Genomic DNA, 24776 nt, shown 5'->3' with positions numbered 1-24776 from the left:
AAAATACATGCTACAAGTATGTAAATAAAGAACGTCACACACAAAAATGCTTGAAAAAAATGCACGTAGCATAAAAAAAAAACACTTTTTTCCTCATATGCTGCTTTGGGCAAAACGCACAAAGTGTATGTAAAGGAAGTCTTGAAGTAACTTATTCCTATCTGCTCCATTAATATTTTACAGTGTAACTTTTCCACAAGCCTCAATAATAATTCCCTTCTTCCTCCATAATTATGATTTGCCCTCACCTAAAATGGCCTCCCAAGGTGTTTCCCTAAACTGGACGTCAAATGATGACGTTTCCAGTCCTCCTTCCCAACGGCGATCCAACGTCACGTGTGCAGAGTGAGCCAATCATGAGAGCGCTGACGTTTAGCCAATAGAAGAAAGCTCTGGCAGTTCGCTGATTGGTTGTGTTGCTGAGAGAGCCTGACGGGGATGTGGTGACGTCACGCCCGTGAGCAGCGGTGTCTCCGCGGTGATGTGCGAAAGGTGACGGTGTGCGGGGCAGCATGGAGGATGAAGACGGCGGCGGCTCGGAGGAGGCAGCGCTGCTCAAGCTGCAGCGCAAGGAGAAGAAGGATCTGCAGGGTGAGAGCCTGGAGCTGAGCAGTATACGTGTAATATACCCTCATGTGTTATCATATGGCCGGGTAATAAGTGCAGGGACCTTCTCTTTCCTTCACCCTTCAGGACTGTAAATATAATATAGAGGACAACTCTAAGTTTTAACCCTTCACCTTCCCTGTGGCCCAATGTGTACTTGCTGCGTGACGCCAGTGCCCATACGCTAATGTGGCATATATGGTGCATGCTGTGATATATATATATATATATATATATATATATATATATATATATATTTTTTCTATGTGCATTTCACTCTGCGTGTGAGAGGCAGAATTGAAAGTCAACGTCAAGATTGGTACAGCGTATTACATGTGCAAAACCCACACATGTAATATGCTGTAGCATCCGCTGGTGTGAGCACCCAGGGTGGAGCGGTGCGAACGGAGCAGCTGTGTGGCTGAAGAGCTTTCCAACTAAATGGAACAGGTTGCCACGGGAGGTGGTGAGTTCTCCTTCAATGGAAGTGTTCTAACAAAGGCTGGACAGACATCTGTCTGCGATGACTTAGTAAATCCTGCACTGATCAGGGGGTTGGACCCGATGACCCTGGAGGTCCCTTCCAACTCTACCATTCTATGATTCTAAAGTCCTTCAGTCCTTCTCTTCTGTCAGCTTTGTTAGTCTATTCGCAGCTGCAGTGATTTCTGGGTGACAGCCGGTCGCCCGGATTCTTCCCGCCCCTGAACAGCAATCCTAATTATATAGCCGTTTTGGAGCTGCGATGCCATAGGTAACTAATAGAAGGCTAAGGAGTTTTATCGGTCTAATGGCAGATATTTGTCTGGTCTAGAAAAGTGAACAGATCACCCCGTCGGTAGTGTTGTCGGTATTATTGTATCTTGACGCCACCGGAAGCTAGTGGTTTGACGGGTTTAATGCAGGAACGCCCCTCTCACACCCCTAGCTCTCGATTGGGTCCATTTCCAAAGGTCCTGGAAGCTGCACATCAAGCTACAATAATACACATACAGGGTGCCGGCGCTCCCAATACTGTGGTGCCCCATGCTGCGGGTCTCAGCAGTAAGCGCGGGTAACAGGTCGGGCGCTCCGGGTGTATCCGCTGCCGTCTCCCAGAGACTGTAAGCAGGCGCACGGACTATGGTGCCGCAGACAGGTTGCGAGCAGCGGAAGAAGCTGTGACATGTGGGGACTGCCGGGTCTATCGGCTGCGTTCTTCCACACTGCTAACCGGCGGGTGTATCGCCTGCCTTGTTGCACTTGGCGCATGGAGTGTAGCAGCGCAGACAGGTGGGGACCGCTCAGTGCTGCCTTGGATCAGGACTCTGAAGGGCCAAAGCTGCTCTGCTACAAGGAGCGTAGGTGCCATGCTGCAGCCGGCGGGGAAAACCGCGCTCCACTGGGTAGCCTGGGAGAGTTGATGGGAGCCACCACTTGTTCAGTATACTTGCCTAGCAGCGGGGATGTGGAGCGGCTGCGGAAAAGCACAGGGAAACCAACGGCACCATTAGCAACCACAGTGTAGGGCCTGGGAGCCTTGCAGACTGACGGCAGCAGCGATGACCATCAATAACGCCCTGCAGCCGGCCCAGACTGACGGCAGCAGCGATCAGGTGAAATCAGCCCCTGGAGCCTGGACTGCAGCCTGCACATTACAATTCTAGTGGGCTACCAAGACCTGCAAGGGAGAGTTGTATGCAGCCAATCAGGTGCAGGGGGCGTCACCCAGCTGTCACTCTTGTGTCCACCAGGACTTCCTGGTGGCATCAAGATACAATAATACCAGCGTTGTCCAGATGGCTGTAGAGCCGCTGACCCCACCGGCGGTGTTGTACGGATGGCTGTGCATCCACTGGCTCCCCCGGCAGTGTTATATGTATGTCTGTACACTCACCTCTCGCTCTCCTTGTAGCCAAGATCCAGAGCCTGAAGAACTCCGTGCCCAAGAATGACAAGAAGAGAAGAAAACAGCTGACAGAAGACGTCGCCAAGATGGAGGCTGAGTTGGAGGAAAAGCACAAACAGGAGCTTGCGGAGCTGTGCCAAAAGCAACATTCAGAAACTGAGGTGAGCGCCCCCCGCAGCTGCTTCGTGGCAATGAAGGAACATGAAACAAAATAGAATTTTGTAACCTTCTCATAGAACACCACCTTGTGAGGAGTGCAGGATTGTTGCTCACCTGTAAGGGCTCATGTCCACGGGCGGGTTTGAATTGCGGATGAGCCACAGTTCAAGCCGTCCATAGAGAGACCCGGGCGTCCGCAGCTTTATTAAAGCATACGGATTTGTTTTGCAGACCTTCTGGTCCGGAAAACAAATCGCAGCATGCTCTATTTTTGCCGTGGATCCCGCAAGGACGGTTTCTATTGATCTGCAGCTGACACAGCAGGCAGGCCGTGGATCCCATGGGAAAACAGGAGATTTAAAAAGAAAAAAAAATCTCCACTGCACATGTGCGGCAGCGCGCTGGCCAGCAGACCCAGCCACATCCACAAAGGAGAAGACTGGAGACCCGCACGGCCAAGCAGAGGATCTGGAAGGTTGGTAATGTTCTCTTGCCGCTGGCGGGGTGGGATTCCGCTGCGGGCTCCTGCCCATGGAATCTGACCCGCCTGTGGACATGAGGCCTGAGACTGACAGGGGCTTTGTGTAGCGGTCAGCTTAAAGGGGGCTTCCAGGATATTACATTGGTGATGTCTTCTTAGCAAGGAACATTAATATATAATGGTCCCGGGCATGGAACCTGCACAATCGGGAGCTGTAGCACTCGCATGAGCTCCTCACTGCAATATCCATACAAGTGTTGGCTGTATCTGTTACAGCAGCGTGGCCTATTTAACCCCTCTGTGACACACACAAGGTTATCTACATCCTAACTGCAAATACCCTGTGCAGTAAGCACTAGAGATGAGCGACGTGCTCGGCCACGCCCCTTTTTCGCCCGAATACCGCGATTTTCGAGTACTTCCGTACTTGGGCGAAAAAATTCGGGGGTCGCCGTGGCGGCGCGGGGAGTTGCAGCGGGGAGGGGGGGAGAGAGAGAGAGGGCTCCCCCCTGTTCCCCGCTGCTACCCCCCACGCCGCCACGCCTCTCCCCGCCCCCCGGCGCACCTGAGTACTTTTCACCCGAGTAGTGAAGTACTCGAAAATCGCGGTATTCGGGCAAAAAAGGGGCGGGGCCGAGCACGTTCGCTCATCTCTAGTAAGCACGTATATAGCCACTCACCACATGTGCTGTATATGAGGCTAAGCCTCCTCCATACAGGAAAGGTGTCGCTTGTCTCTGACAGCCGACACCTACCGGCAACCGCCATTATCAGAGTGGACTCTGACTGTGGCTACTAACTTTTTAAATGCCGCTGTCAGTTGTGATGACAGCATTTAAATGTCCCGATTGGGCTTAGATATACCAAAATGGCCCAGCCACAATACGATTATGGGGGTGGCATCTGAGTATCATGGCAGCCTGGGACTTGTGGTATTTCATGGTACTTGTGCAGATAAATGGGCAACCGTGTACTACAGCCATCCTTAGCGGTTCTGAGTTTACCAGGCTGCTGAGAGTTGTAGTTTCCCAACAGGTACAGAGCAGCACATTGGAAACTGATGCAACGTGTGGTTATGGTTGATGTACCGCCACAGAGGGAGCTGTTTGCAAAAGCGGCCGCTTTCCATTTTGACTAGTAGAAGGGGTCCGAAGATTCCCCTGCTACGATGGAAAGGGGTTGTTTTTTGATATCAGTATTTCTATAATGACTGGTGAAGACTATTCAGCTTGCGATAAGGACTATAAATACAGGTTGGGTTTGGGTAGATATTTGGTGGTGTACCGGATGAACTATGAGATGTTTTACCTCTTCTTTCCTGTTGCTCAGGTGAAGAGCGCTGCTAATGGAGTCGCCACTCTAGATCTTGGAAACGACGTCCCTGCCCAGCAGACGCGTGTGTCTAAAGCGCAGAAGAGACGGGTGAGATGACTGTATACTTATCTGCACCTTTAATGCAGTTTGGGTTTTTTGCATATCCCCTTTGAGATGCTGGAGGTAAATGCATTCGCTGTGCTCCTCGTCCGCTGTGTGTGAGAGGTGATGGGATTTGGTTCAGTTACAGGACCAAGAAAACTCAATCAGGTAATCAAAGTGAATCCAGATTTAAAGCTGGGCCGATCAATCTCCTCACTTATGGTCCTTCTAGATGAGCCAATGCTCGTTTGAATGAGCGCGTGACGTCACCACTAACGCGTTCGCTCTCATGCAGTCTGTTCAGACAGGCAGATCATTGTTGGCTCGTTCAAACGAGAATCGTTCAGTCCCTGTATAAACGAATAGAGGAACTGAATGATTGCTGTTAAACCGTTCGATAAGCTAACGAGCCACCAACGGTTTACATGCCTGCGTAACATGAACGATTCTGGTTCGGTCATTGGCTGCGCCTAGACTGCATGATTATCGTTCACTTTCACTCGTTTGAACGATTTGTTGATTTATTTATCTTTTTGAATGATACAGTTTAGTCTAACGGCACCTTGAGGCCGGGCTCACACAAGTGTAATGTCATTGCGTATTATACTTAGTGTACAGGCCGTGAATGGAGTCAGTGAAAAGTACCTTGAATTTCATTGACCCATTCACACTCGTGTGTATACACTGCGTACAATACGGGCAAAAAATGAACACCGCATATTGTGCGCGATAGAGCCCTATTGTTCTCTGGGGGCTCGTATGAAAGCGCTGTACATGCGCAGTTGCATTGTGTGTGTGCGGCATTTTATAAGCATGTTGCTAGAAAACAATACAAGTAAAGATATATAGATTTTTTTTTTTTTTTTTTCGTGCATGCGTGAGATACGATGTCATGTGCGGTGATGCGCAGCTCCACACACCAGTAAAACGCTGTGTTTTACCTTACGGTCCTGCGAGCCCGGCCTAAGGGACCCTTTTACATAGAACAGTGCTTCTCAACTATTGTTGGTTTCCTTGAGTCCTGATCTGGAGTCCCCAGAACACGGCAGTAAGCGTGTCTGAGCCAATCTATAGCACTAGAGGAGAATTATGTGATGCTTTCACTGCCGTTGTGCTGAGCTGCTGTGAGGCAGGAATGGTATTGGGGCGTCCCCCATCGGGGGGTTTCCTTGTGCTTATAAGGTTGGGAGTCACTTGCATAGGATATCGATGATGCATCGATGGGGTTTCCTGATTACTCTGCAGAGAGAATTCACAATGTCACTTCCCTGCATCGTAAAAAGGATTTTGGTGTCCTATTTACGCTGGTCATAAAAGCTGGGGAAAACCCCCTCCCCCTTTGATGGTCATGTGACCAGCTCAGGTCTAATTGGGGTTATGAATTAACTTGCTAGTCAGATGCTCAGTTTGTGTGCTGCTGTTATATGGATCTACCACAAATTCTGCATAGAGAGGGGCACTTGTGTCAGTTACCGATGACCATGATCACACAGCTCCTTACACAGTTATAATAGAGGAGATCACAGCTCAGCCTCCTGAATGTATACTTATGGTCTGTAGCTTATTTAGCTGAATATAAAAGGTAATGATAATTAAACTCCACCCCCAGGAGGCAGAATGATATAACCTTAGCTAATGCTGGCTGACGCATCAGAGGATTGCTGTGAGACTGAAAGTAAAAAGTCTCAGCCTCAAGATGGTGGTTCTGATAAGCATCAGACAGGGGGCTGCACTGCATGGAAGTGGCTAGAATACACAAGAGAGAGAGCTCCAAAGTGTGACAGGCAATCAGGTAAGGGGGGCAGGGATGGAAAAATGTGTTTTGTTTTTTTTTTGTTTTTTTTTTGCTGCCCCCCCGCCCCCCATTTAGGAGACCAGAAGATTCGCACCCCAAATCAAAATTCTGTCCCGAGAGTGAGAAGTGTATATTACCTCCAATTCTTTTCTGATGCACTGATTCCAGGTCCTGTTTTTGGCCAGGGTGGTTGATGCGATCTGCAGACTAACTAATCCCTATAGTACATTGCTGATGCTAAAGCTACCAATGCACTATGCCAGCACTCTGATTGGCCAGACCTGTTCACGTGATCAACACTGGCCAATCAGAGCAGTGTACATTAGGTAGTTGTGGCCATCTTGGATGGTTATGTGACCTCATAACCTCGTGTCTGCAGCGTTCATTATTATTACTTTTATAGTGTTGCCATGTATTTGCAATCCTTGTAGGACAAAAAGGCTGCCCTAGAAAAGGAGAGAGATGATCGCATCGCAGAGGCTGAAATCGAGAACCTGAGCGGAGCTCGGCACCTGGAAAGTCAGAAACTTACCCAAATTTTGTCTCAGAGACAGCAGCAGATTAAACAGATCCCATCAGACGGCCACTGCATGTACAAAGCCATCGAGCACCAGCTGAAGGAGCGACATGGTAACCTCACCCTGACCAGTCTCCGGCACCAGACTGCGGACTACATGCAGAGTCACCCCGATGATTTCCTCCCGTTCCTAACCAATGCTGCCACTGGGGAAATCTATACACAAGGTGAGAGATCTTTATATAGAGAGATTTGGGGGGGACAAGTCACAAATGTGAAGGGTTTAAAGAGAAATCCCATCAAAATGACCTTCTGATGTCATAAACGCAGTGAACTCTACAATCTCGACTATCAAATTCCAAAAGTATGAAGGGCTCAACACAGCACTGCTCTGGACAAAAACTATTGTTGACCTAGCCTCAGGATAGATCCTAGAATGGTAGAGTTGGCTGGTAAAGAGAGGGAGATTGATTTGTCCTTAATGAGTATGCTCGCTTATCTCTACTCTGCATCTTTTCCTCCAGTAGAGACACAAGCTTGCATTTCAGTCAGGTGAAGTTTGGCTTTTCCTCTGGTAGGTCTGTTAAGATATAGCATACGTTGGCAGCTCACCATGTGGTTCCTCTCCCCTTCCATGTTGCACATAGTCAACTGATGTTCACTTCTAAGGCCTCCCTCAGAGCTTGCCGGCGCTTATTGGCTGAGACAGTCAATGAATGGCTGTGATTGGGCATCGAGCGCGCCGACAACCAATCACAGCACTCTATTGCTGGAGGCGGGGTTCTCAAACCTGGCCTACGGCAATAGACTTGGGAGTGTTGGAGAAGCCCAAATGAGCGGCAGAGACCAGCGGCCACGACCCGGACCGCAGCGGCTAGGTGAGTATTGCTTTCTTTTTTCCTCTAGCCTAGCTGGGACTGATTTTCGGGGTAGGGCTTCTATTGCAAGCCCTACCCCTGAAAATCGGTGAGCGGTTAACGCTGCCAAAAACGTGGCATCAAGTGTTGCCGCGTTTTCAGCAGTGCTAAAACCACAGCCCATTCATTTTAATGGGTGACGCAGGGCTGAAAACGCCCCAAAATAGAGCTTGCATCGCTGTCAAAGCGCAGCGTTGGAAGGCGCAGCGTTTTCAGCCCTCTGTGAGCAGCCCCATTGAAATGAATGGGAGTGTTGTACAGCGTTTAGCGCTGGGCTGAAAAGGCAGTGCTAAACGCTGTATAAAACGCCCTGTGGGAGGGAGGCCTAATAGTCAAGAATTCTCATAATGATATTTAACCTATAAGCTGTTATTAGGAGATGTCCTCCGAGCAGCTAAACCCGGCGATCGTCGCACTAGCAGCGACTTTGCTCTTCTCAGAATGCAACGGGAATATGCAATCTTTCTTCCTGGAGCTCCAATCCCAGGTCATCAACAGTTAATCCCCAGGGACCCGCCGCTCAAGATCCACAGTGATGAGCTGTTCCGCTGGCCACTGTCAGTGTTGCGGGGCCAGATGCCATCATAGGGAGCAGAAGTGCCATAACTGGCTTCACACCCATTGAAATTGGTGGTGCTGAAGTCTGCTAGTACACTTCTGCTACTTCCACATCCGACCCCGGAGTCTGAGGCGGAATTGTAATAGCTTCTATTGATTTCAGTCCAAGTGAAGCCAGCTGTGTCGCTTTCTCTCCCGATCCCGCTGCACTGACAGGAAACGGGCGATCCGCTCTTCGTTATTGATTCTGAGCATCCGGCGTCCGGCTATTTACTTTTGCCGACCTATTCTCAAGATAAGTTATCCTCAATAGTTTTTGCCCGGAAAACCCCCTTTTGATGTCTTTTACCACACAGTGAATGATGTAAAAAATAAACAATTGTGGAATTGGATTACTATTGAACTTCCATAATGTAGACATTTTTCATAACCTTATATGGTCCACTAAATACTACTTGTCCCTCAAACATCGTGCCCTCAGATAGTTATGGCAATGAAAAACGAGAATAGGCTAAAAACAACCCAAGGAGTCACCGAGGTTTTTAATATTGATGGCCTGTAATATTTGATCTGTGGGGTCTGACTCTCCACATGATGGCAGTCCGCTGTTGGAAGGGGCGGCGACACTCGGACAAGATCAATGGCCCCTTTGTTATACATTGTACCGTATCGGTATTGGTAGTTTATCGCAGCTTTACCCCCTCGTCTGTCACTAGAGGAGAGTCATGGATGGAACGCTTCGGTGAATTAGTTTCTTTGTTTTTGCTAAATGTAGCGGTATTCCTATTATTGCACCTGTTTCACATGCGTTTGAGGACCCTCGCTTGTGATGTGAGCCAGCGAGCATGAGTTGAACCTGATAAAATATATTCGAGACGGCTAAAAAAAATCACTATTGTGAATAGGTCCGTTCCAAATAATTGGATTTCATATTCATGCAAGTCATGTGTGAATCGCTCAAAACTCGTGTGATAATATCGCTTGTGTGAATAAGCCCTAAATATGAGAAAAAGCTGTTTGGGTAGGGTCCAGTGTGGCGCAGTACCGTAATGCTTTCATGTGTTACACAGATGAATTTGAGAAGTATTGCACTGAAGTGGCAAACACACCAGCTTGGGGAGGGCAGTTAGAGGTAAGTCATGTTGGTTTCAGTCAATCTTTTAGCTTGGTTAAGTGTGTTATTTTTTTTTTTCTTAGTTTGTAAAAAAAGAAGAAAACCTGAAATTCTTGCTTTGTGTGGGTTGTTGTGTTTTTTTTATTTTTATTTTTTTTTTAATGTTTTGTGTGTGTTTATGGAGCAGCCCAAGGGAAAATGGCAGGAAAAAGACACGCCATACCTATAGCAGGCTGTGATTGTTGAAAAAATAAATAAAAATGTCATAGACATGAAAAACCAACGAGTAAAGGCTTTACAGCTGGACGTAGCACCCTCTCTGTTTTGTCATCGGACCCCTGCGTTGTAATTGCGGAGTTGTCATGGCAACAGGACGCCAGATACAGGTGTCCTGCTTTGCCATTGCCGACAAAACGTAGGGAGCTCCCTCCCTCTGTGAAGCCATTACCAGCTGATGCAGCAGGAGGGAGGCGGCTGTCAGCAACAGCCGGCTCCTGCTGAGCTCAGAGCTTTTGGGAAGTGGGCTCAGCTCCAGGTCATGCCCTGGGCGGTACCTGCAACTCGGCCCACTTCCTGGGGAGACATACTACACTAGTACTCATCTGGACGTGGTGTTTCTTGGTAAAAAGGTAGCAAACGATGACCGTGTCGAAACCACAAATTTTTTTTGCTGTCAGCCTTAGAATAGCTGCAGGGATATCTAGAAGACCTGCTGGTGCTTAAGGCCCCTTTACACTTATTGCGCTCGCCCGTGTGTAGGTAGCCTATTGGTAAAAAAACTCCTCCCATCACTTCAGTAAAGTAGCAATCCTCCAGCGCGGCTTTCAGTCACGTCGGCGGATCGGTAAGTATCTCCCGTTATTACTTGCGTGCGTATCGCATGCTGTGTTTTACTGTCCCATTGAAAACAATGGATGATGCAGTCCGAGGAATGCTAAGAGATTCGAGATTCGACATGCAGCTATTTCTTTTTTTTAAATTGACTCCATCCAAAAAAATGGAGTTCATGTTCGTGCGAGATTTGATGTCTTGCTATGGAAGCGGCCTTACACCGTTCAGGTTTCATTCTGCCAGTGATCATCTACAGCTGCAGTAACCCATGCACTTTGTAATCGTCCAACAGGTTAGTTTTCTCACGCAGTCATGTTGAGCTATTGGTGTATATTAAGCAGATTGTGTTTTTCTCTTATAGAATGATGGATTTTTAAGCATTTTTGTTTTCTTTATTTTCTATTTCAAAGCTTCGGGCGCTGTCACACATACTACAGACTCCCATAGAGGTCATCCAGGCAGATGCCTCGCCCATTATCATTGGTGAAGAATATTCAGACCAGCCGATAACTGTAGTGTGAGTACTTTATCAGCCATTGGGGCAGATTTACTTACATGCTTTGTGCTACATTTATGATTTTGTTTTACATTTTTTTTTCACCTTGTCAGAAATGGGGCAAGGCCTAAATGCACTTCACCCCCCACCCCCTCATTTTAAGACCATCTCATCCACATTTGCACTAAGTATTTAGAGAGCATTAGTAAATCTGCCTCATTGTGTCCCCCTTCGATTTCTCTTAAACATACATGATTAAATTCCAACCTGTATTGCTTTGTAATGGGGTTGGCCTATGTCAAATGCCATCAAATTAAGTTATGAAACTTACTGATACCGAGGATTACCAAGTTCTGCTTTCTTAGATGTTCTTGTCAATATTGGGCGTTGTATCTAGGTGGTTAGACAAAGAGAGTCAGCCTGATTTGAGAAGAGCTGATAGGTTGCCAAGGCTATGTGGCTCCTAAAGCGATTCTCCGATCCTGGATAGACACATACGGCCGCACTGATTCTCTGACTACCTGATGCACACTGTGCCTTAATATGCATCGGTAGTCAGAGCAGCGTGTAGTGTCTTAGCGTTTACACGTAAAGATAATCGTTTGACATCTTCGCCATTTCCCTCATTAGCTAAGTAACAAATGTTTGCCGAGGTGGCCATGTGTATATGCAAAGAATCTCTCTAGCCAGGAGGTTTTTAATTAGTGCAAAGAAAGAGCCATTGTCTGCTGCAGCATGAGTCACTTTATTTAGCTGGACAAAAATCGCCCCTTCCCTCAAGTTGTTTGAAAGACTGAACAACTGCTATTTTGACCTAACTACAAGCGCACGAACTAACGACTTTCTTTTTATGCAGGCTTGAACTCAGCGATCGGTGACAAGTGAACGAATAGCGCACGATGGCTTCATGTTTACAAGTAACGATTATCGCTAATTTTGCGCTCGTTTGAACAAATTTTGAGCGATAATCGCTGCGTGTAAATGGGCCTTTAGATCAATGATGCAGAGTATACCAAAGCATTCTATAAGTGTTCAGCAGATCGCCTTGTGGAGTGAAAAAAAAAATCTTTAGAAACTACAGTTTATTAAAGTTTTTTTTTTTTTTTTTTATAGATTAAAGTGTTCAAAGTAAAACAGAATTAATAACTTTTTAGAAAAGTGGTTTCATTTTATCATTTCTTAAAAAAAATAACACCTCCACGGTTTTGTCAACATTGTACTGACCTGTATAATAAAGTTAGCGCATTACTTTTTTATGTCATTCAGTGTAGTGTAAATAAACTTTTGGAATTGCTTTGTATTGTCTCTAGAGATGAGCGAGTATACTCGCTAAGGCACATTACTCGAGCGAGTAGTGCCTTAGCTGAGTATCTCCTCGCTCGTCTGTAAAGCTTCGGGGGGCGGCGGGGGAGAGCGGGGAGGAACGGAGGGGAGATCTCTTACCCGTCACCCGCGCCGGCCCCCGAATCTTTAGAGACGAGCGGGGAGATACTCGGCTAAGGCACTACTCGCTCGAGTAATGTGCCTTAGAGAGTATACTCGCTCATCTCTAATTGTCTCTCTTCCTTGAGGGGAAACAAGAAAATGGATTAAGCAGTAAGTTTTATAAGCACCTCTGTGGTTCAGTGACCGTCCCAGAAAACAAGCCGCACACGGCTGCAGTGATGGAAAATAAATAGTTTTGGGTGCCAAATGTGCTTTTAGCAGAACTAGTAAAAAAAAAAAAACGCCGTTTATGACATCTCATTTATTCTATGGGTCAGTACAATTGCACTGATTTGAAATGTATGGCAGGTTTCTGTATGATTTTACTATTTTTGCATAATGAAAGCATAGAGAGAAAATATAGCTTTTGTCATTGCAAGTAGAGTTCCATAATTCTTGTGCGTGCGTGTGTGTGTGTGTGTGTGTGTGTGTGTGTGTGTGTGTGTGTGTGTGTGTGTCCCCTTCCCACATATATAAAAGCTGATTAGGTTCTGTGCCCTCCACAATGTTTTGATGCCTAAATCCACCATCTCCTTTAGGCTTCTTTCACATGAGCGCATATCGGCCAGCATTTTCACAGCCGGCTGATATGCGCTGTGATCTGCTGCATTGGATTCCAATGTATCAGATCACATAGGTGTATTGGTGAGATGTAAAAACTGGAACTATGTTTTGCCCGGAATACGTCCACCCGCTGCCACGGGCTCCTATGGGAGCCCATGGCAGCGACCGTTGGTGGGAGGGAGTTTAGCAGCACTAAATATAATTGCTGGATATGCTAGCATTGTGCATGGACGGAGTAATGAAAACCTTTATCACTTTTTTCTTGCAGATATATGCGCCACGCTTATGGACTGGGCGAGCATTATAACTCTGTAGAACCACTAATTGTACCCCCTGCAGAGTAGTTCTCTGTGCCAAGGAAATATTGTCCCGTCATAAAGAAGTACATGGAGCAGGCAGCAGTCCTGCGGTAGGAGGCGGCACCTTGTCCAATAGTAATCGTGTACCGGACAGGTCTGAATCCGGGTGGTGGGCACCTTGCTACAACGATTATGAACTGAAGAACATACAGTGGTTCAGATTTGCATATAAACCGCGCTCCCTCATCATGAACACAAGCAAACTCCTACCAGTTCTAATAGTAATGGGATAATGAAGGAGGCATTTAATAATGTTGGTCGTCCTTAGAAGAAGAAAAAATAAATTTATTCTTTATGTGTTGGCCTCCTGTTGTGGATTAAAGCAACACTCCAGGCCTGGACAAACAAAGATGGCTGCACTGCTTCTGACTACCTGATGCGCACTATACGCTAGTATCCATCATTAGTCTAAGACACTACATGCTGCTCTGACTGGCCGGCGCTGCGCATGTGGACAACAATGGTTAATCAAAGCAGCATGTAGTGTCTAAAGCCCATTTACACGCAAAGATGACTGCTCAAAATTTGCTCAAAAGACAGTTTGAGCGATCATTTTTCATAACTAGTAATGGGCACTAATGTCTATTAGTAGCTTATTAGCTTCATTTGCATTTAAATGAAGCTCCCTTTGCTATATGCAGATAACAGTGGGTGGTCTGTTATCTGCATACAGTTCCATTGTTCTCCCACAAGACAACAGCTGAAAACAATGTTATCAGCGCTCCCGTGGAGAATCGTGGTGTGCAGTCCCTGCTATCAGCTGGCCGGCCGAACGATTGTTTTTATGCTGAACTAAAAATCATAGTTCGGCCAAAAAGCAAACAATGGCAGCATTTACACGCAGCAATTATAGCTCACAAGACATCGCTTGAACAAATTTTGAGCAGTAATCGTTGTGTGTAAATGGGCCATTGCTCACTGTGCATTAGTCTATCAGGTAGTGAGAGACACAGTGTGGGCATCTTTGCTTGTCCAGGCCTGATAGACATCAGATACATGAGGGTCTGCACATATACTACACACAGTGCTGGTCTAGAGGTCACACGAACCCCTGTGCTGCTTATTAGCTCACTTTCAGAGAAGCTTATTTTTACTGCACAGAGGGTGGCGCCAGCATAGGGAGCAGGTGCCATCTTGGATTCTGAGCTCCAGTGCGCCCCTCCACACTGCTCTGTTCATCAACTCGCACATTAATTATCCGTATTGCGTGTGCAAATAAGCCTGTGTATATAAGCCCTTATAAACAGCGCTTTGAAGGCTACCATAATGCTGGTGGGGCCCTTGGTGAAAATGAGTTGCACACCCCTGCAGTGTCTGGTCTTTGTGGACTGCAGTACGGAGCTAATAAATATTTATGAATCTATCTAGTTAAGCATATTTTTCTAAGTGGTTTTAAAAGCAGTATGCAATACTTTTTGTCTGTTTTTGGTGAAAAATACGACCATTCTAGTGGAAAGTGCTGAATATACAGTATTTGCATTTATTGGCATGTTCTACGGGGCAAAAGGGATCTTTAGCGATTATATAGAGTTGAAATTAAAGCCAATGACTGCAAATATGGAGACAAATACTGGTGCAGTGTTGTCTTCATTACCGACATATCGCAATACGTTTATGTGAAACTGGCCTTGGCTGCTATTGCACAAGCCCCGTTAACACTAGTGCAATAGCGCTAATGGCTGGACTGAAAACATGAGCACAAGTGCTGGTCTACAGGCTCCTTCACACTGGTAAGGGTGATTCACGGCCCGATATTGTGCTCCCCACCATGTGAAAGCTCTGTGGATGCAAGGTGGTTTTATGTGAAAATGGCCTTACATCACTGTAGGAATGAAGGGAATCGTGACAGCCACGGCAGAGGATCGCAGAGTTCTCCCATAGCATTCAATGGGGCTGGCGCTGCTGCCGCGAATGTTGTGATGCTATGTAGGGAAACAAAAAGAAATTAGAGCATCTTTTTGTGATATCACCCATTGCTTTCAATTGGGCCAGTGGCAGCGGCACCAGCACCCTTGAAAATAATTGGAGAACTCCACGATCCTCTGCCGCGGCTTTATTCTTCTGCAGTGATACGAGGCTCTTTCCATGTGAAACCGCCCTACATCCAGGGGTTTCCACATGGATTGTGAGGGTGATATCGCCCTCGTCAGTGTGAAGGAGCACTGCCTCTCCCTAGCGGTGTTGTTGGCTGAAGCACAATAGTGCCGCTAGACTTAGGCCTCCTTCCCACGAACGGATTTCCGCCGCGTAATTCGCGGCGAAAATCCGCTGCGTTGCCCGCAGCTATTAGGTTCTATTGAACCTAATAGCACAATGCTCACGATGCGTAATTCCACCGCGGAATTACGCACCGCGATTTCTCCCGTCCTCACCCGCAGCATGCTCTATTTTCTGCGGGTGAGGACGGGCTGTACGCACTGACGGCTTCCATTGCAGTCAATGGAAGCCGTCCGTTCACGCTATCTCCCGCTGTAACCAGCGGGAGATAGCGTGAAAAAACGCTTTCCCGCCCACCGCCGCGCGTCATAAGACGCCAAATGACGCGGCCGGCCGCGTCACGTGACACGGCCGGTGACGCGGCGGTGGTGGGCGGGGAAGCGATTTCACGCTATCTCCCGCAGGTAAGTATAGGGGCTCTGGGGGGCGCCGTGACGGGCTTCACTGCGTAATATTACGCGGCGGACCCCGTCACGCTCGTGGGAAGGAGGCCTTATCGTAGGAACTTTGACCTGACTGACAGGTCCCTCAATGTATCACACTCAAACTTTATGGTGGTGGTGAGCATGTCACAAACCTAATGACACCAAAATCATCCACAAAGGGGTCAACGAGTGGAGCAAGAAAAGCCGGTAGACTTTTTTTTTTTGTTTTAATATTAGATTTGTCCAGTAGAAAATACAACTCAAGTGTGCTTGTTCTCAGTTAGAGAAACCAAGTAATCTTGTAAATATGATACCTTTTAATGACTAACAAAAATACATGATGTTACAGCAAGCTTTTGGACCTCACAGGGTCCTTCATCAAGGCATAATGAATCCTGTGGATTTGTAATACATATTTATAGCAAAAGCCTATGCTAAGCATTGCCCTCAGGAAAGGGCGTAATGGGTATATGAAGGTAGCAGGATTTCGTGGGGAAGCAATTGCGTGATAAAGAGACTCTCCCGCTGCCTAACTGCTTAGATGCCGTTGACAGCAGCATCTAAAATGTTAGATTGCTTTCTGCTGTCATGTGACCCCAATTTGTGAACTGCCCAGATCAAGCTAATTTCAAGCACCAACATCTACCAGAGAAGTAGCTCTCATCCCGATTACAGCACTCTTGTACTTGGTCTTCTCTATTCATGTACCGCACTTTGACTCCCTGCCCTGTCTCCAGTTTATGACCCGGAGCTCCTCGCCCCAATCTTTTATTGTGATATGATACAACTTCTTCCAGGCATCTGACACCTCGTGGCCAAGTTCAAGGGGAGCCTGTCTTGTCACACAAGACAAAGATGCAGAATGAGGGGGGGGGGGGGGGGGGTTATTTATTTATTTTTAATCCTTACAGCCTTCCCGTCAGCCCTGGAAATTGGGCTCTTGGTCTGTGTGTGGGGCTTTGCAGTCAGTGTATAGAACACGGTGCGTGTAGACGCACACTGACTTCAGAGATGAGGCCGGTTTCCAGGACTGACTGTGAGGGAATATGGGGCCACTATATATTAAAAATAAAAAAAAGCCAGCCTCCATGTCCCCTTTGCAATGAGCCCATAAACATAGTTTGCCGATACGTGGCAGGCAGTGGGCTGTGACCCACAGCTCCCTGGCTGATAAGTCTATATTGTCTGCACGATCCTTAGTAAGTAGCAGGTCCCCTTTTAAGACTCTGTATCTTTACCCTGCCAGCGGTAACTATGCTCTTCCAAAAAGGAGTCCTATACATTGAGGCAGCTTCATGGCATCCTAGAAGAGTGCCCTCTGCAGGCATGAAGAAATATAACAGTCAATGTTTAGAAAAAAAATGAAATCCCTACACAATGACATGGATTTTTATTTTAATTTTTTTAAATTATTGTTAACATTATTCCAACCAGCTGCTTATCCCACCTGATACTACCAGCCTCACAGCGTGGTCTTGGCTTCAGTCTGGTGTTCACAGTAGCCGTAGACCATGGCCATGGCTAGGCTATTGAGAAATGCGGACGGTTTTCTTTTTTCAGAACTAAATTTTTTTTTTTTTTTTTCCCTTTTTAACTCTCAACTGTAATTTTTAATAACAAACATTTTACAATAAACTAGTCAACAGAATAGGCGTTGCTGATCAAGAAAAGTAGGTTCAGTTTCCCCCCCACTATTGCCTATGCAGGGGCAAGCGCGATCTTGGGCCGAGAAATGGGCCATGTTCCTGTGAAGTAGTGATCCTCAGATGGGGCTTCCGGATGCTTTAGAGGATCGATAAGTGTTTCCTGTTGTTTTCAATGGTAAACCTGACATTGCAGGCCTGCGACGTGCTTTACTGTCCAATTGAAAACAAAAATAGAACATGCAACATTTTTTTTTCTCGCTGCACGAGAGGAAAGCATCGCTCATGTATGTGACTCCACTCAGAAGAATGGGGTTCATATTCAGGTCTTGTAGTGCACAAATCTCGTGTGAGGTTTTCGGCCGTGTGAAAGTAGCCTATGCAGACTAGCTGCTTGATTTGAGCGCTATGCTCTGTATTTACATGGGCGATATGAGATGAACAGAACTCATACACTGAAATAACTCATTATCTTCAATGGGTTATTATACATGAGCGATTTCTCTTGCAGTGATAGTGCGGGACAAAACGACTGCAGTGCGTCCTATTTTTGGGTGATTCTATTGTGAGAAGCTTGCGCTCTTTCATATGGGAGCATGAACAATAGGTGCATTGCACTCACATGCAAGTGAATTTCAGCTATTGGAACTAATTTTCTTTTTATTCCCGCCCCCGTGTGTAAAAATGATGATGCTTATAGCCATGGAAACGCATATAGGTCTGATTTACTGACCAGTCACACTGTCCTGGGTAAATACAGCCTAAGGGCTCTTTCACATGAGCATATATTGGCTGCCGTTTTTACGGCCAATCAATATACGCTACCCTCTGAGGCGTAAAAAACTTGTGAACGGGCGCACTAATCAAACATCTGTGCGCCCATTCAGACGAAATGGGCCCAGCCCATATACGCCGAGGCCACCATGCCATTGCCCCTTGCCGACTCACCTCCTCTCTGGCTGTTTACAATGGGTGGGGGTGGAGCTAAGCTCCCACCCCCTCCCCGCAGCCAGCAATGGGAGGCGGTGGAATGGGTCGGTGCTTAGCTCCGCCCCTGCCCCATCCCATTGCAATCAGCCAGAGGGGAGGAGAGAAGAGAGAGGGAGTTTAGTAGTCACGCTGCTAACCTCCCTCCCACCTCTCTTCTCTGGCCGCTGTCATTGGCTTCCATAGAAGCCCATGCAGTGGCCGACGCATTCCGGGCCGAAAGATAGTTCCAGAACTATCTTTTGGGCCCGACGTAAAAGAGCCCTGGTGCTATGAAGGCCAGCTGGGCGCTTTTACGTCTTGGGAATACAGCCATGTGGTCTGATGCATTGGAATTCACTGCATCAGATCGTAGCGTATATCGGCTGAGCGTGAAAATGGCAGCCGATATAAGCTTGTGTGCAAGAGCCCTTAGGGTTCATTCATACGGCAGTTTTTATGTTCAGTTTTTTGTGAGCCAAAACCAGGAGTGGGTCCAAAATATGGAAGACATGCAGATCTTTCTCTCCACTCCTGGTTTTGGCTCTCAAAAAACTGAACATAAAAACGGTCGTGTGAAAGAACCCTAAGGGTTCTTTCCCTCGGGAGAATTCACACAGCTAACTTACATGCGCACAAACACATGACTGTGGAAACGGTCAGATGAAATAATTTTAGGCGGGGAAAAAATAAAATAATCACACCTAAAAAAAAATAGGACATCCGTGATTAAAATTGCCTGCTGTGAGAAAAGATAGGTCAGATCCTATCTGTGGTGCCCAGAGCGCAGGAGTGTCCATAGACTCGGGCCTTGATAGCGGTAAATCGTTCATTCACTCGCCACTTAGCCATAATGTTTTGCTGCTAACTTCTGCGCAATTTTGATACCCGTGTGAAAGAGCCCCTAGGATGTTATGCCCACGGCTTCAATAAGGGGTTGATAGAAATTGTTTGCATGGCCATTTTTCTAATTGATAAGGAGTTTTTCTTCAGTTTGTGTTTTTCTTTCTTGTAAAACCTTATAGAGATGAGCGATCGGCTTTAGTTCTACAGGACACTCATAGTTTCAGGTAACGGTAGTCCAACAGCGTGTCCCCAATGCGAGCAAAAGTGCTGTCCTCTTCGGTTTAGAATAAGTGCTTTCTGCGCTTCTTCAAGGACTCTTCGGCCACTTTCACCTTTCAAATAAAACACAAGAGTGACTGCTATAACTTTGTAGTGCAACTCTTACGCATACGGTTGTGTGAACGCACAGTAAGGCTGGGTTCACACTGAGCGCATTTGCCGCAGAAATTCCGTCCGGAATTTTGCCATGGCAAGTACGCCTGCGGCCGCTAATCCCGTGATTATCCAGCCATGTGGACGAGATTTCTGAGAAATCTCGTCCACACGGGACACCGAATCCGTCACGGCAGTAGTCGCTGTTGCCGCGCGAATTCGCCGGCTGCAGCATGTCCGTTCTATTTTTTTTTTTCACTGCGGCCATGCTCTTCTCTATGGGAGCGCTGGCCACAGCGGAAAAGCAAGCGGCCAAACCGCGAGATTTCCACCAGGAATACGTCCTGTGTGACCCCAGCCTTAGGATATATTCCGATTATACAGGATGATTTAAAAAGAAAAAAGGCCAAAAACTAATGCAGATTTATTCATACATGAATGGACTTTGTATACACATTAGACGATCTGAAACACCAGATCTCTGCTGCAATGGAATTAATAAGAGGATAGGCCGGGACCAGACTGGCCAGAACTGGACTGGCCAGAACTGGACTACCGACTTGCCATCTGCCATGTCATTGATGGCGCCCACATCAAACATCTGTTAGGGTTTGTTTACATGGGCATACGCAATTTCAGTGTGTAACTGATACACCGCTTTAGGTGATGACTCCACATAGGTGATGACTTGTGAAACATCAGAAAGTCATGGAAACACCACAGAAACGGATGAGGAAGGGCAGGGGCAGCATGCATGGCTGCATCTGAGGCTCCCAGGTCCCACTATTAAGCCAAAATTGGGGCAAGAGCCTGGCGGTCACCCCCCTAACAATTTACTTTGGACAAACCCTCATTAGCAAGGCACGCGCGCTGGCACATCTTAGCTAAGCACCACACTACCTGTGGGTGACACCACTGCCTCTTCTCCTGGGTTATATTCTGGCATTGCTGCCCAACCCCCCCGCACAATCCTGCATCCACAGCACACACAAAAGTTTCCCTATGCAGCGGTCAGCTGCCCTCATGCCACACGCTTGCTTCATAGCTACACCACCCTCATGTCTATTTATAAGTGAATACTGGATGAGGAGGAACCGGAGGTACACACTGCAGAGGGTTGGCAGGGCCAGGCAGCGACCCTCTTTGAAAGTGTGGGTGATAGCCCACAATGCTGTTGAGAATTGATGATAAATTGACGTACGATCATCATTGCAATCCTGTGCCACCTCCTTCACAAAATTGTCAGGAGCCGCAAACATGGGCATAAAGGGGACTCAGGTGCCAGCACTTCTACACATCTCCTAAATGCAGCAATACTCTGTGTGGGGAGCACATGAGCGAGCCCAGCATCAGGCTCAGTCCCAGCCTCCACCTTGTGTGACCCAAGGTGCCGCGAGTTACATAGTAATAAGAAATCCTTGTGTCCCCACACAATTAATTCTGTGTAGGTGTAAGATAGCTCAACACCAATGGAAAGTCTTTGACTTCCTTGGGCTCGCCTATGCTGTCGGTGCACAAAGATGGTATTACACAGGAAGAAATCAGAGTGCCCAAAAATGTCAGAGTTTCACCCCGCTAAGGGCCTTGGCCTCGGCCCACATTTCTGCCCTAGTCAGTCAGTGTATTTGTGCCAGACAGGTAAAACACCGCAATGGGAAGTCTTTGTGCACTCACAGCATAGGCGAGCCTAAGGAACTGAAAGATGATATTACACATGAGAAAAACAGAGTGCCCAAACTTAGCAGAGTTTCACCCAGCCAAGGGCCTTGGCCCACATTTCTGCCCTAGACAGTCATTGTATTTGTGCCAGACAGGTAAAACACCGCGATAGGAAGTCTTTTGTGCACTCACAGTATAGGCGAGGCCAAGAACCTGAAAGATGGTATTACACAAGTAAAACAGAGTGCCCAAACATGGCAGAATATCACCCCGCCAAGGGCCTCGACCCAGCCCACATTTCTGCCCTAGTCAGTCAGTGTATTTGTGCCAGACAGGTAAAACACCGCCATAGGAAGTCTTTGTGCACCCACAACATAGGCAAGCCTAAGGAACTGAAAGATGATATTACACATGAGAAAAACAGAGTGCCCAAACTTAGCAGAGTTTCACCCAGCCAAGGGCCTTGGCCCACATTTCTGCCCTAGACAGTCATTGTATTTGTGCCAGACAGGTAAAACACCGCGATAGGAAGTCTTTTGTGCACTCACAGTATAGGCGAGGCCAAGAACCTGAAAGATGGTATTACACAAGTAAAACAGAGTGCCCAAACATGGCAGAATATCACCCCGCCAAGGGCCTCGACCCAGCCCACATTTCTGCCCTAGTCAGTCAGTGTATTTGTGCCAGACAGGTAAAACACCGCCATAGGAAGTCTTTGTGCACCCACAACATAGGCGAGGCCAAGGAACTGAAAGATGGTATTACACATGAGGAAAACAGAGTGCCCAAATATGGCAGAGTTTCACCCTGCCAAGGACCTCGGCCCACATTTCTGTCCTAGTCAGTCATTGTATTTGTGCCAGACAGGTAAAACACCACGATGGGAAGTCTTTGTGTACCCATAGACTTCCCATAGACGAGCCCATGAAACTCAAAGACGGTATTACACATAAAGAAATCAGAGTGCCCATAATAAGGATAAGAAACCATGACCAAGGTAGGACCTGCAATACTCTGTGAGGGAAGTACGTGAGCAGGCCCTGGGTCAGGCTCGGTCCCAATCTCCACCTTGTGTGACCCAAGGTGCCATGAGTTAAATAGCTATGGGAAATCCATGTGTCCCCATACACTTCATTCTGTGTATGTGTCAGGCAGCTGAACACCGCAATGGGAAACCTTTGTGCACCCACAGTATAGGCAGACCCCAGTAACATTTCTGTAGCAAGATTATAGGCGAACCCCTCAAACCTTTCAGTAGCAAGTGTATAGGCGGACCCCAGTAACATTTCTGTAGCAAGAGTACAAGAGGACCCCAGTAACATTTCTGTAGCAAGAGTACAGGCGGACCCCAGTAACATTTATGTAGCAAGAGTATAGGCGGACCCCAATAACATTTCTGTAGCAACAGTATAGGCAGACCCCTGTAACATTTATGTAGCAACAGTATAGGCGGACCCCAATAATATTTCAGTAGCAAGAGTATAGGCGGACCCCAATAACATTTATGTAGCAAGAGTATAGGCGGACCCCAGTGACATTTCTGTAGCAAGAATATAGGCGGACCCCTGTAACATTTATGTAGCAACAGTATAGGCAGACCCCTGTAACATTTATGTAGCAACAGTATAGGCGGACCCCAATAATATTTCAGTAGCAAGAGTATAGGCGGACCCCAATAACATTTATGTAGCAAGAGTATAGGCGGACCCCAGTGACATTTCTGTAGCAAGAATATAGGCGGACCCCTGTAACATTTATGTAGCAACAGTATAGGCGGACTCCAATAACATTTATGTAGCAAGAGTATAGGCAGACCCCTGTAACATTTCTGTAGCAAGAGTATAGGCGAACCCCTCAAACCTTTCAGTAGAAAGTGTATAGGCGGACCCCTGTAACATTTCTGTAGCAAGAGTGTAGGCGAACCCCTGAAACATTGGTGTACCAAGAGTATAGGCGAACACCTGAAAAAAATTTGGTTACCAAGAGTGTAGGCGAAGGCTGGAAAAATTAGTTAGATAACAGTATAGGCGAGGGCCTGAAAAATTGGTGTACCAAGAGTACACATGTACCCCTGAAAAATTGCTCAACCGCGAGGGCAGGTGAAACCCATAAACATTTTTTAAATTTACAGCTCGCTGTTGCTTCATTTGTAACACAGCCTGGAGGCAGCCCTGTGAAAAAAAATTGGCTTCTGTTAACCCATTTAGGACCAGCCACTGTATATATACGGCGACTGGTCCTGGGCTTAGAGGACCACCGATAGTAAAAATACAGCGGTGCTCTAAGCCTCCTGCCTCTGCAATCAGTCAGAGAGGCAGGAAGGGGTTATCAGCTGTTAGTGACTGCTGATAACCCGGAGCAGAAGGCAGGAGGGGTTTTTAACCCTTCCTGCCTTCTGCTTCCCCGATATACAGTGCACTGTATGGGCAAAGTGAAAGTAAGAAGTACTTTCACTACAGGAGCCTTGGGGGTCATGTGACCTCCCGGGATTTCCTGCTATGCAGAGCTGGAGGGTCAGACTGGACCCTGGCAGCTCTGCAGGTGACTAATGTCACCACAGGGGTTGCTTTTCCCTATAATTAGGGCTCCTATAGATGCCCCTGTTATAGTGGGAAAGTGTCAAATAAAGTAAAAAAAAAAAAAGTGAATGTCCCCCAGAGGTCTTATATGACATCATGGGGGACATAGATAGTAAAACACACAATTACATAAATAAGTAAAACAAAACAACAGAATAAAACAACAATACATACAAAAGAAAGAGAATAACACAAAGCAGACGCCAACAAAAACCGTCGCCGTATGCGCCCTGTAAACCAAAACCATACATACTATATATCAAAACGTCCGAAAAAAATAGAGGAACCCATTTACATACTTTATTTTAGTGTAAATATAACAATAATTAAAAAAAAAACTATAAATGTTAAAAAAAATCTTTTTTTTTTTTAGCATTTTACCACCAATAAAACTAAAAAACGGAAAAAAAAGTCAGTGAAAAAGATATTAGAAAAATAGTCCTATATGTCACGGAAAAAAAAACGCAGCAAAAATAATTTTGGTAGCTAAAGGAAAAAAAATGGAGCAGTAAAACCGCCACATGGGTAAAATCCCTAAAAAGTGTCTGGTCCTTAAGGTACAAAACAGCTTGGTCCTTAAGGGGTTAAAGTATCAATACTTTTGAGACTTAGAAAAATCATAAAAAACTTTTAAACAGAGCCTTTTGGGTGGCAGAAAAATTGGCAGTTCAGCGTGATGACATGCTGTTTTCTTTCAATATATTTTATTGATTTTACAGTATATATATAACTTTACAATGTCAAGAACTGATAGAGTCGTGAATTCCACTTCACATCTTATTGTTGTAACCATTAAAAGAGAACTTATGAAAACCACTAAGATATAATTGTTACATTCTATTACTTGACAGACAAGGGCAGAGGGAAGGGTAGGATGTGGGGG

At 46.5% G+C, this 24776-nt stretch overlaps 1 protein-coding gene across 1 annotated transcript; it reads left to right on the top strand.

Moving 5' to 3' along the window:
* Positions 1 to 419: 419 nt before the first annotated feature.
* On the top strand, positions 420 to 13483 carry OTUD6B (OTU deubiquitinase 6B). The gene is made up of 7 exons (XM_066578427.1): positions 420 to 591; positions 2501 to 2655; positions 4464 to 4556; positions 6777 to 7089; positions 9408 to 9469; positions 10693 to 10799; positions 13096 to 13483. Exons 1-7 carry the CDS (start codon positions 513 to 515, stop codon positions 13169 to 13171), a joined length of 885 nt encoding a protein of 294 aa, XP_066434524.1. The 5' UTR covers positions 420 to 512; the 3' UTR covers positions 13172 to 13483.
* Positions 13484 to 24776: the final 11293 nt, after the last annotated feature.

The sequence above is a fragment of the Eleutherodactylus coqui genome, chromosome 9 (assembly GCF_035609145.1).
Source record: "Eleutherodactylus coqui strain aEleCoq1 chromosome 9, aEleCoq1.hap1, whole genome shotgun sequence".
Classification (NCBI taxonomy): Eukaryota; Metazoa; Chordata; class Amphibia; order Anura; family Eleutherodactylidae; genus Eleutherodactylus; species Eleutherodactylus coqui.
The sequence above is the reverse complement of the archived record's forward strand: the minus strand, read 5'-3'. Positions and strand labels throughout refer to the sequence as shown.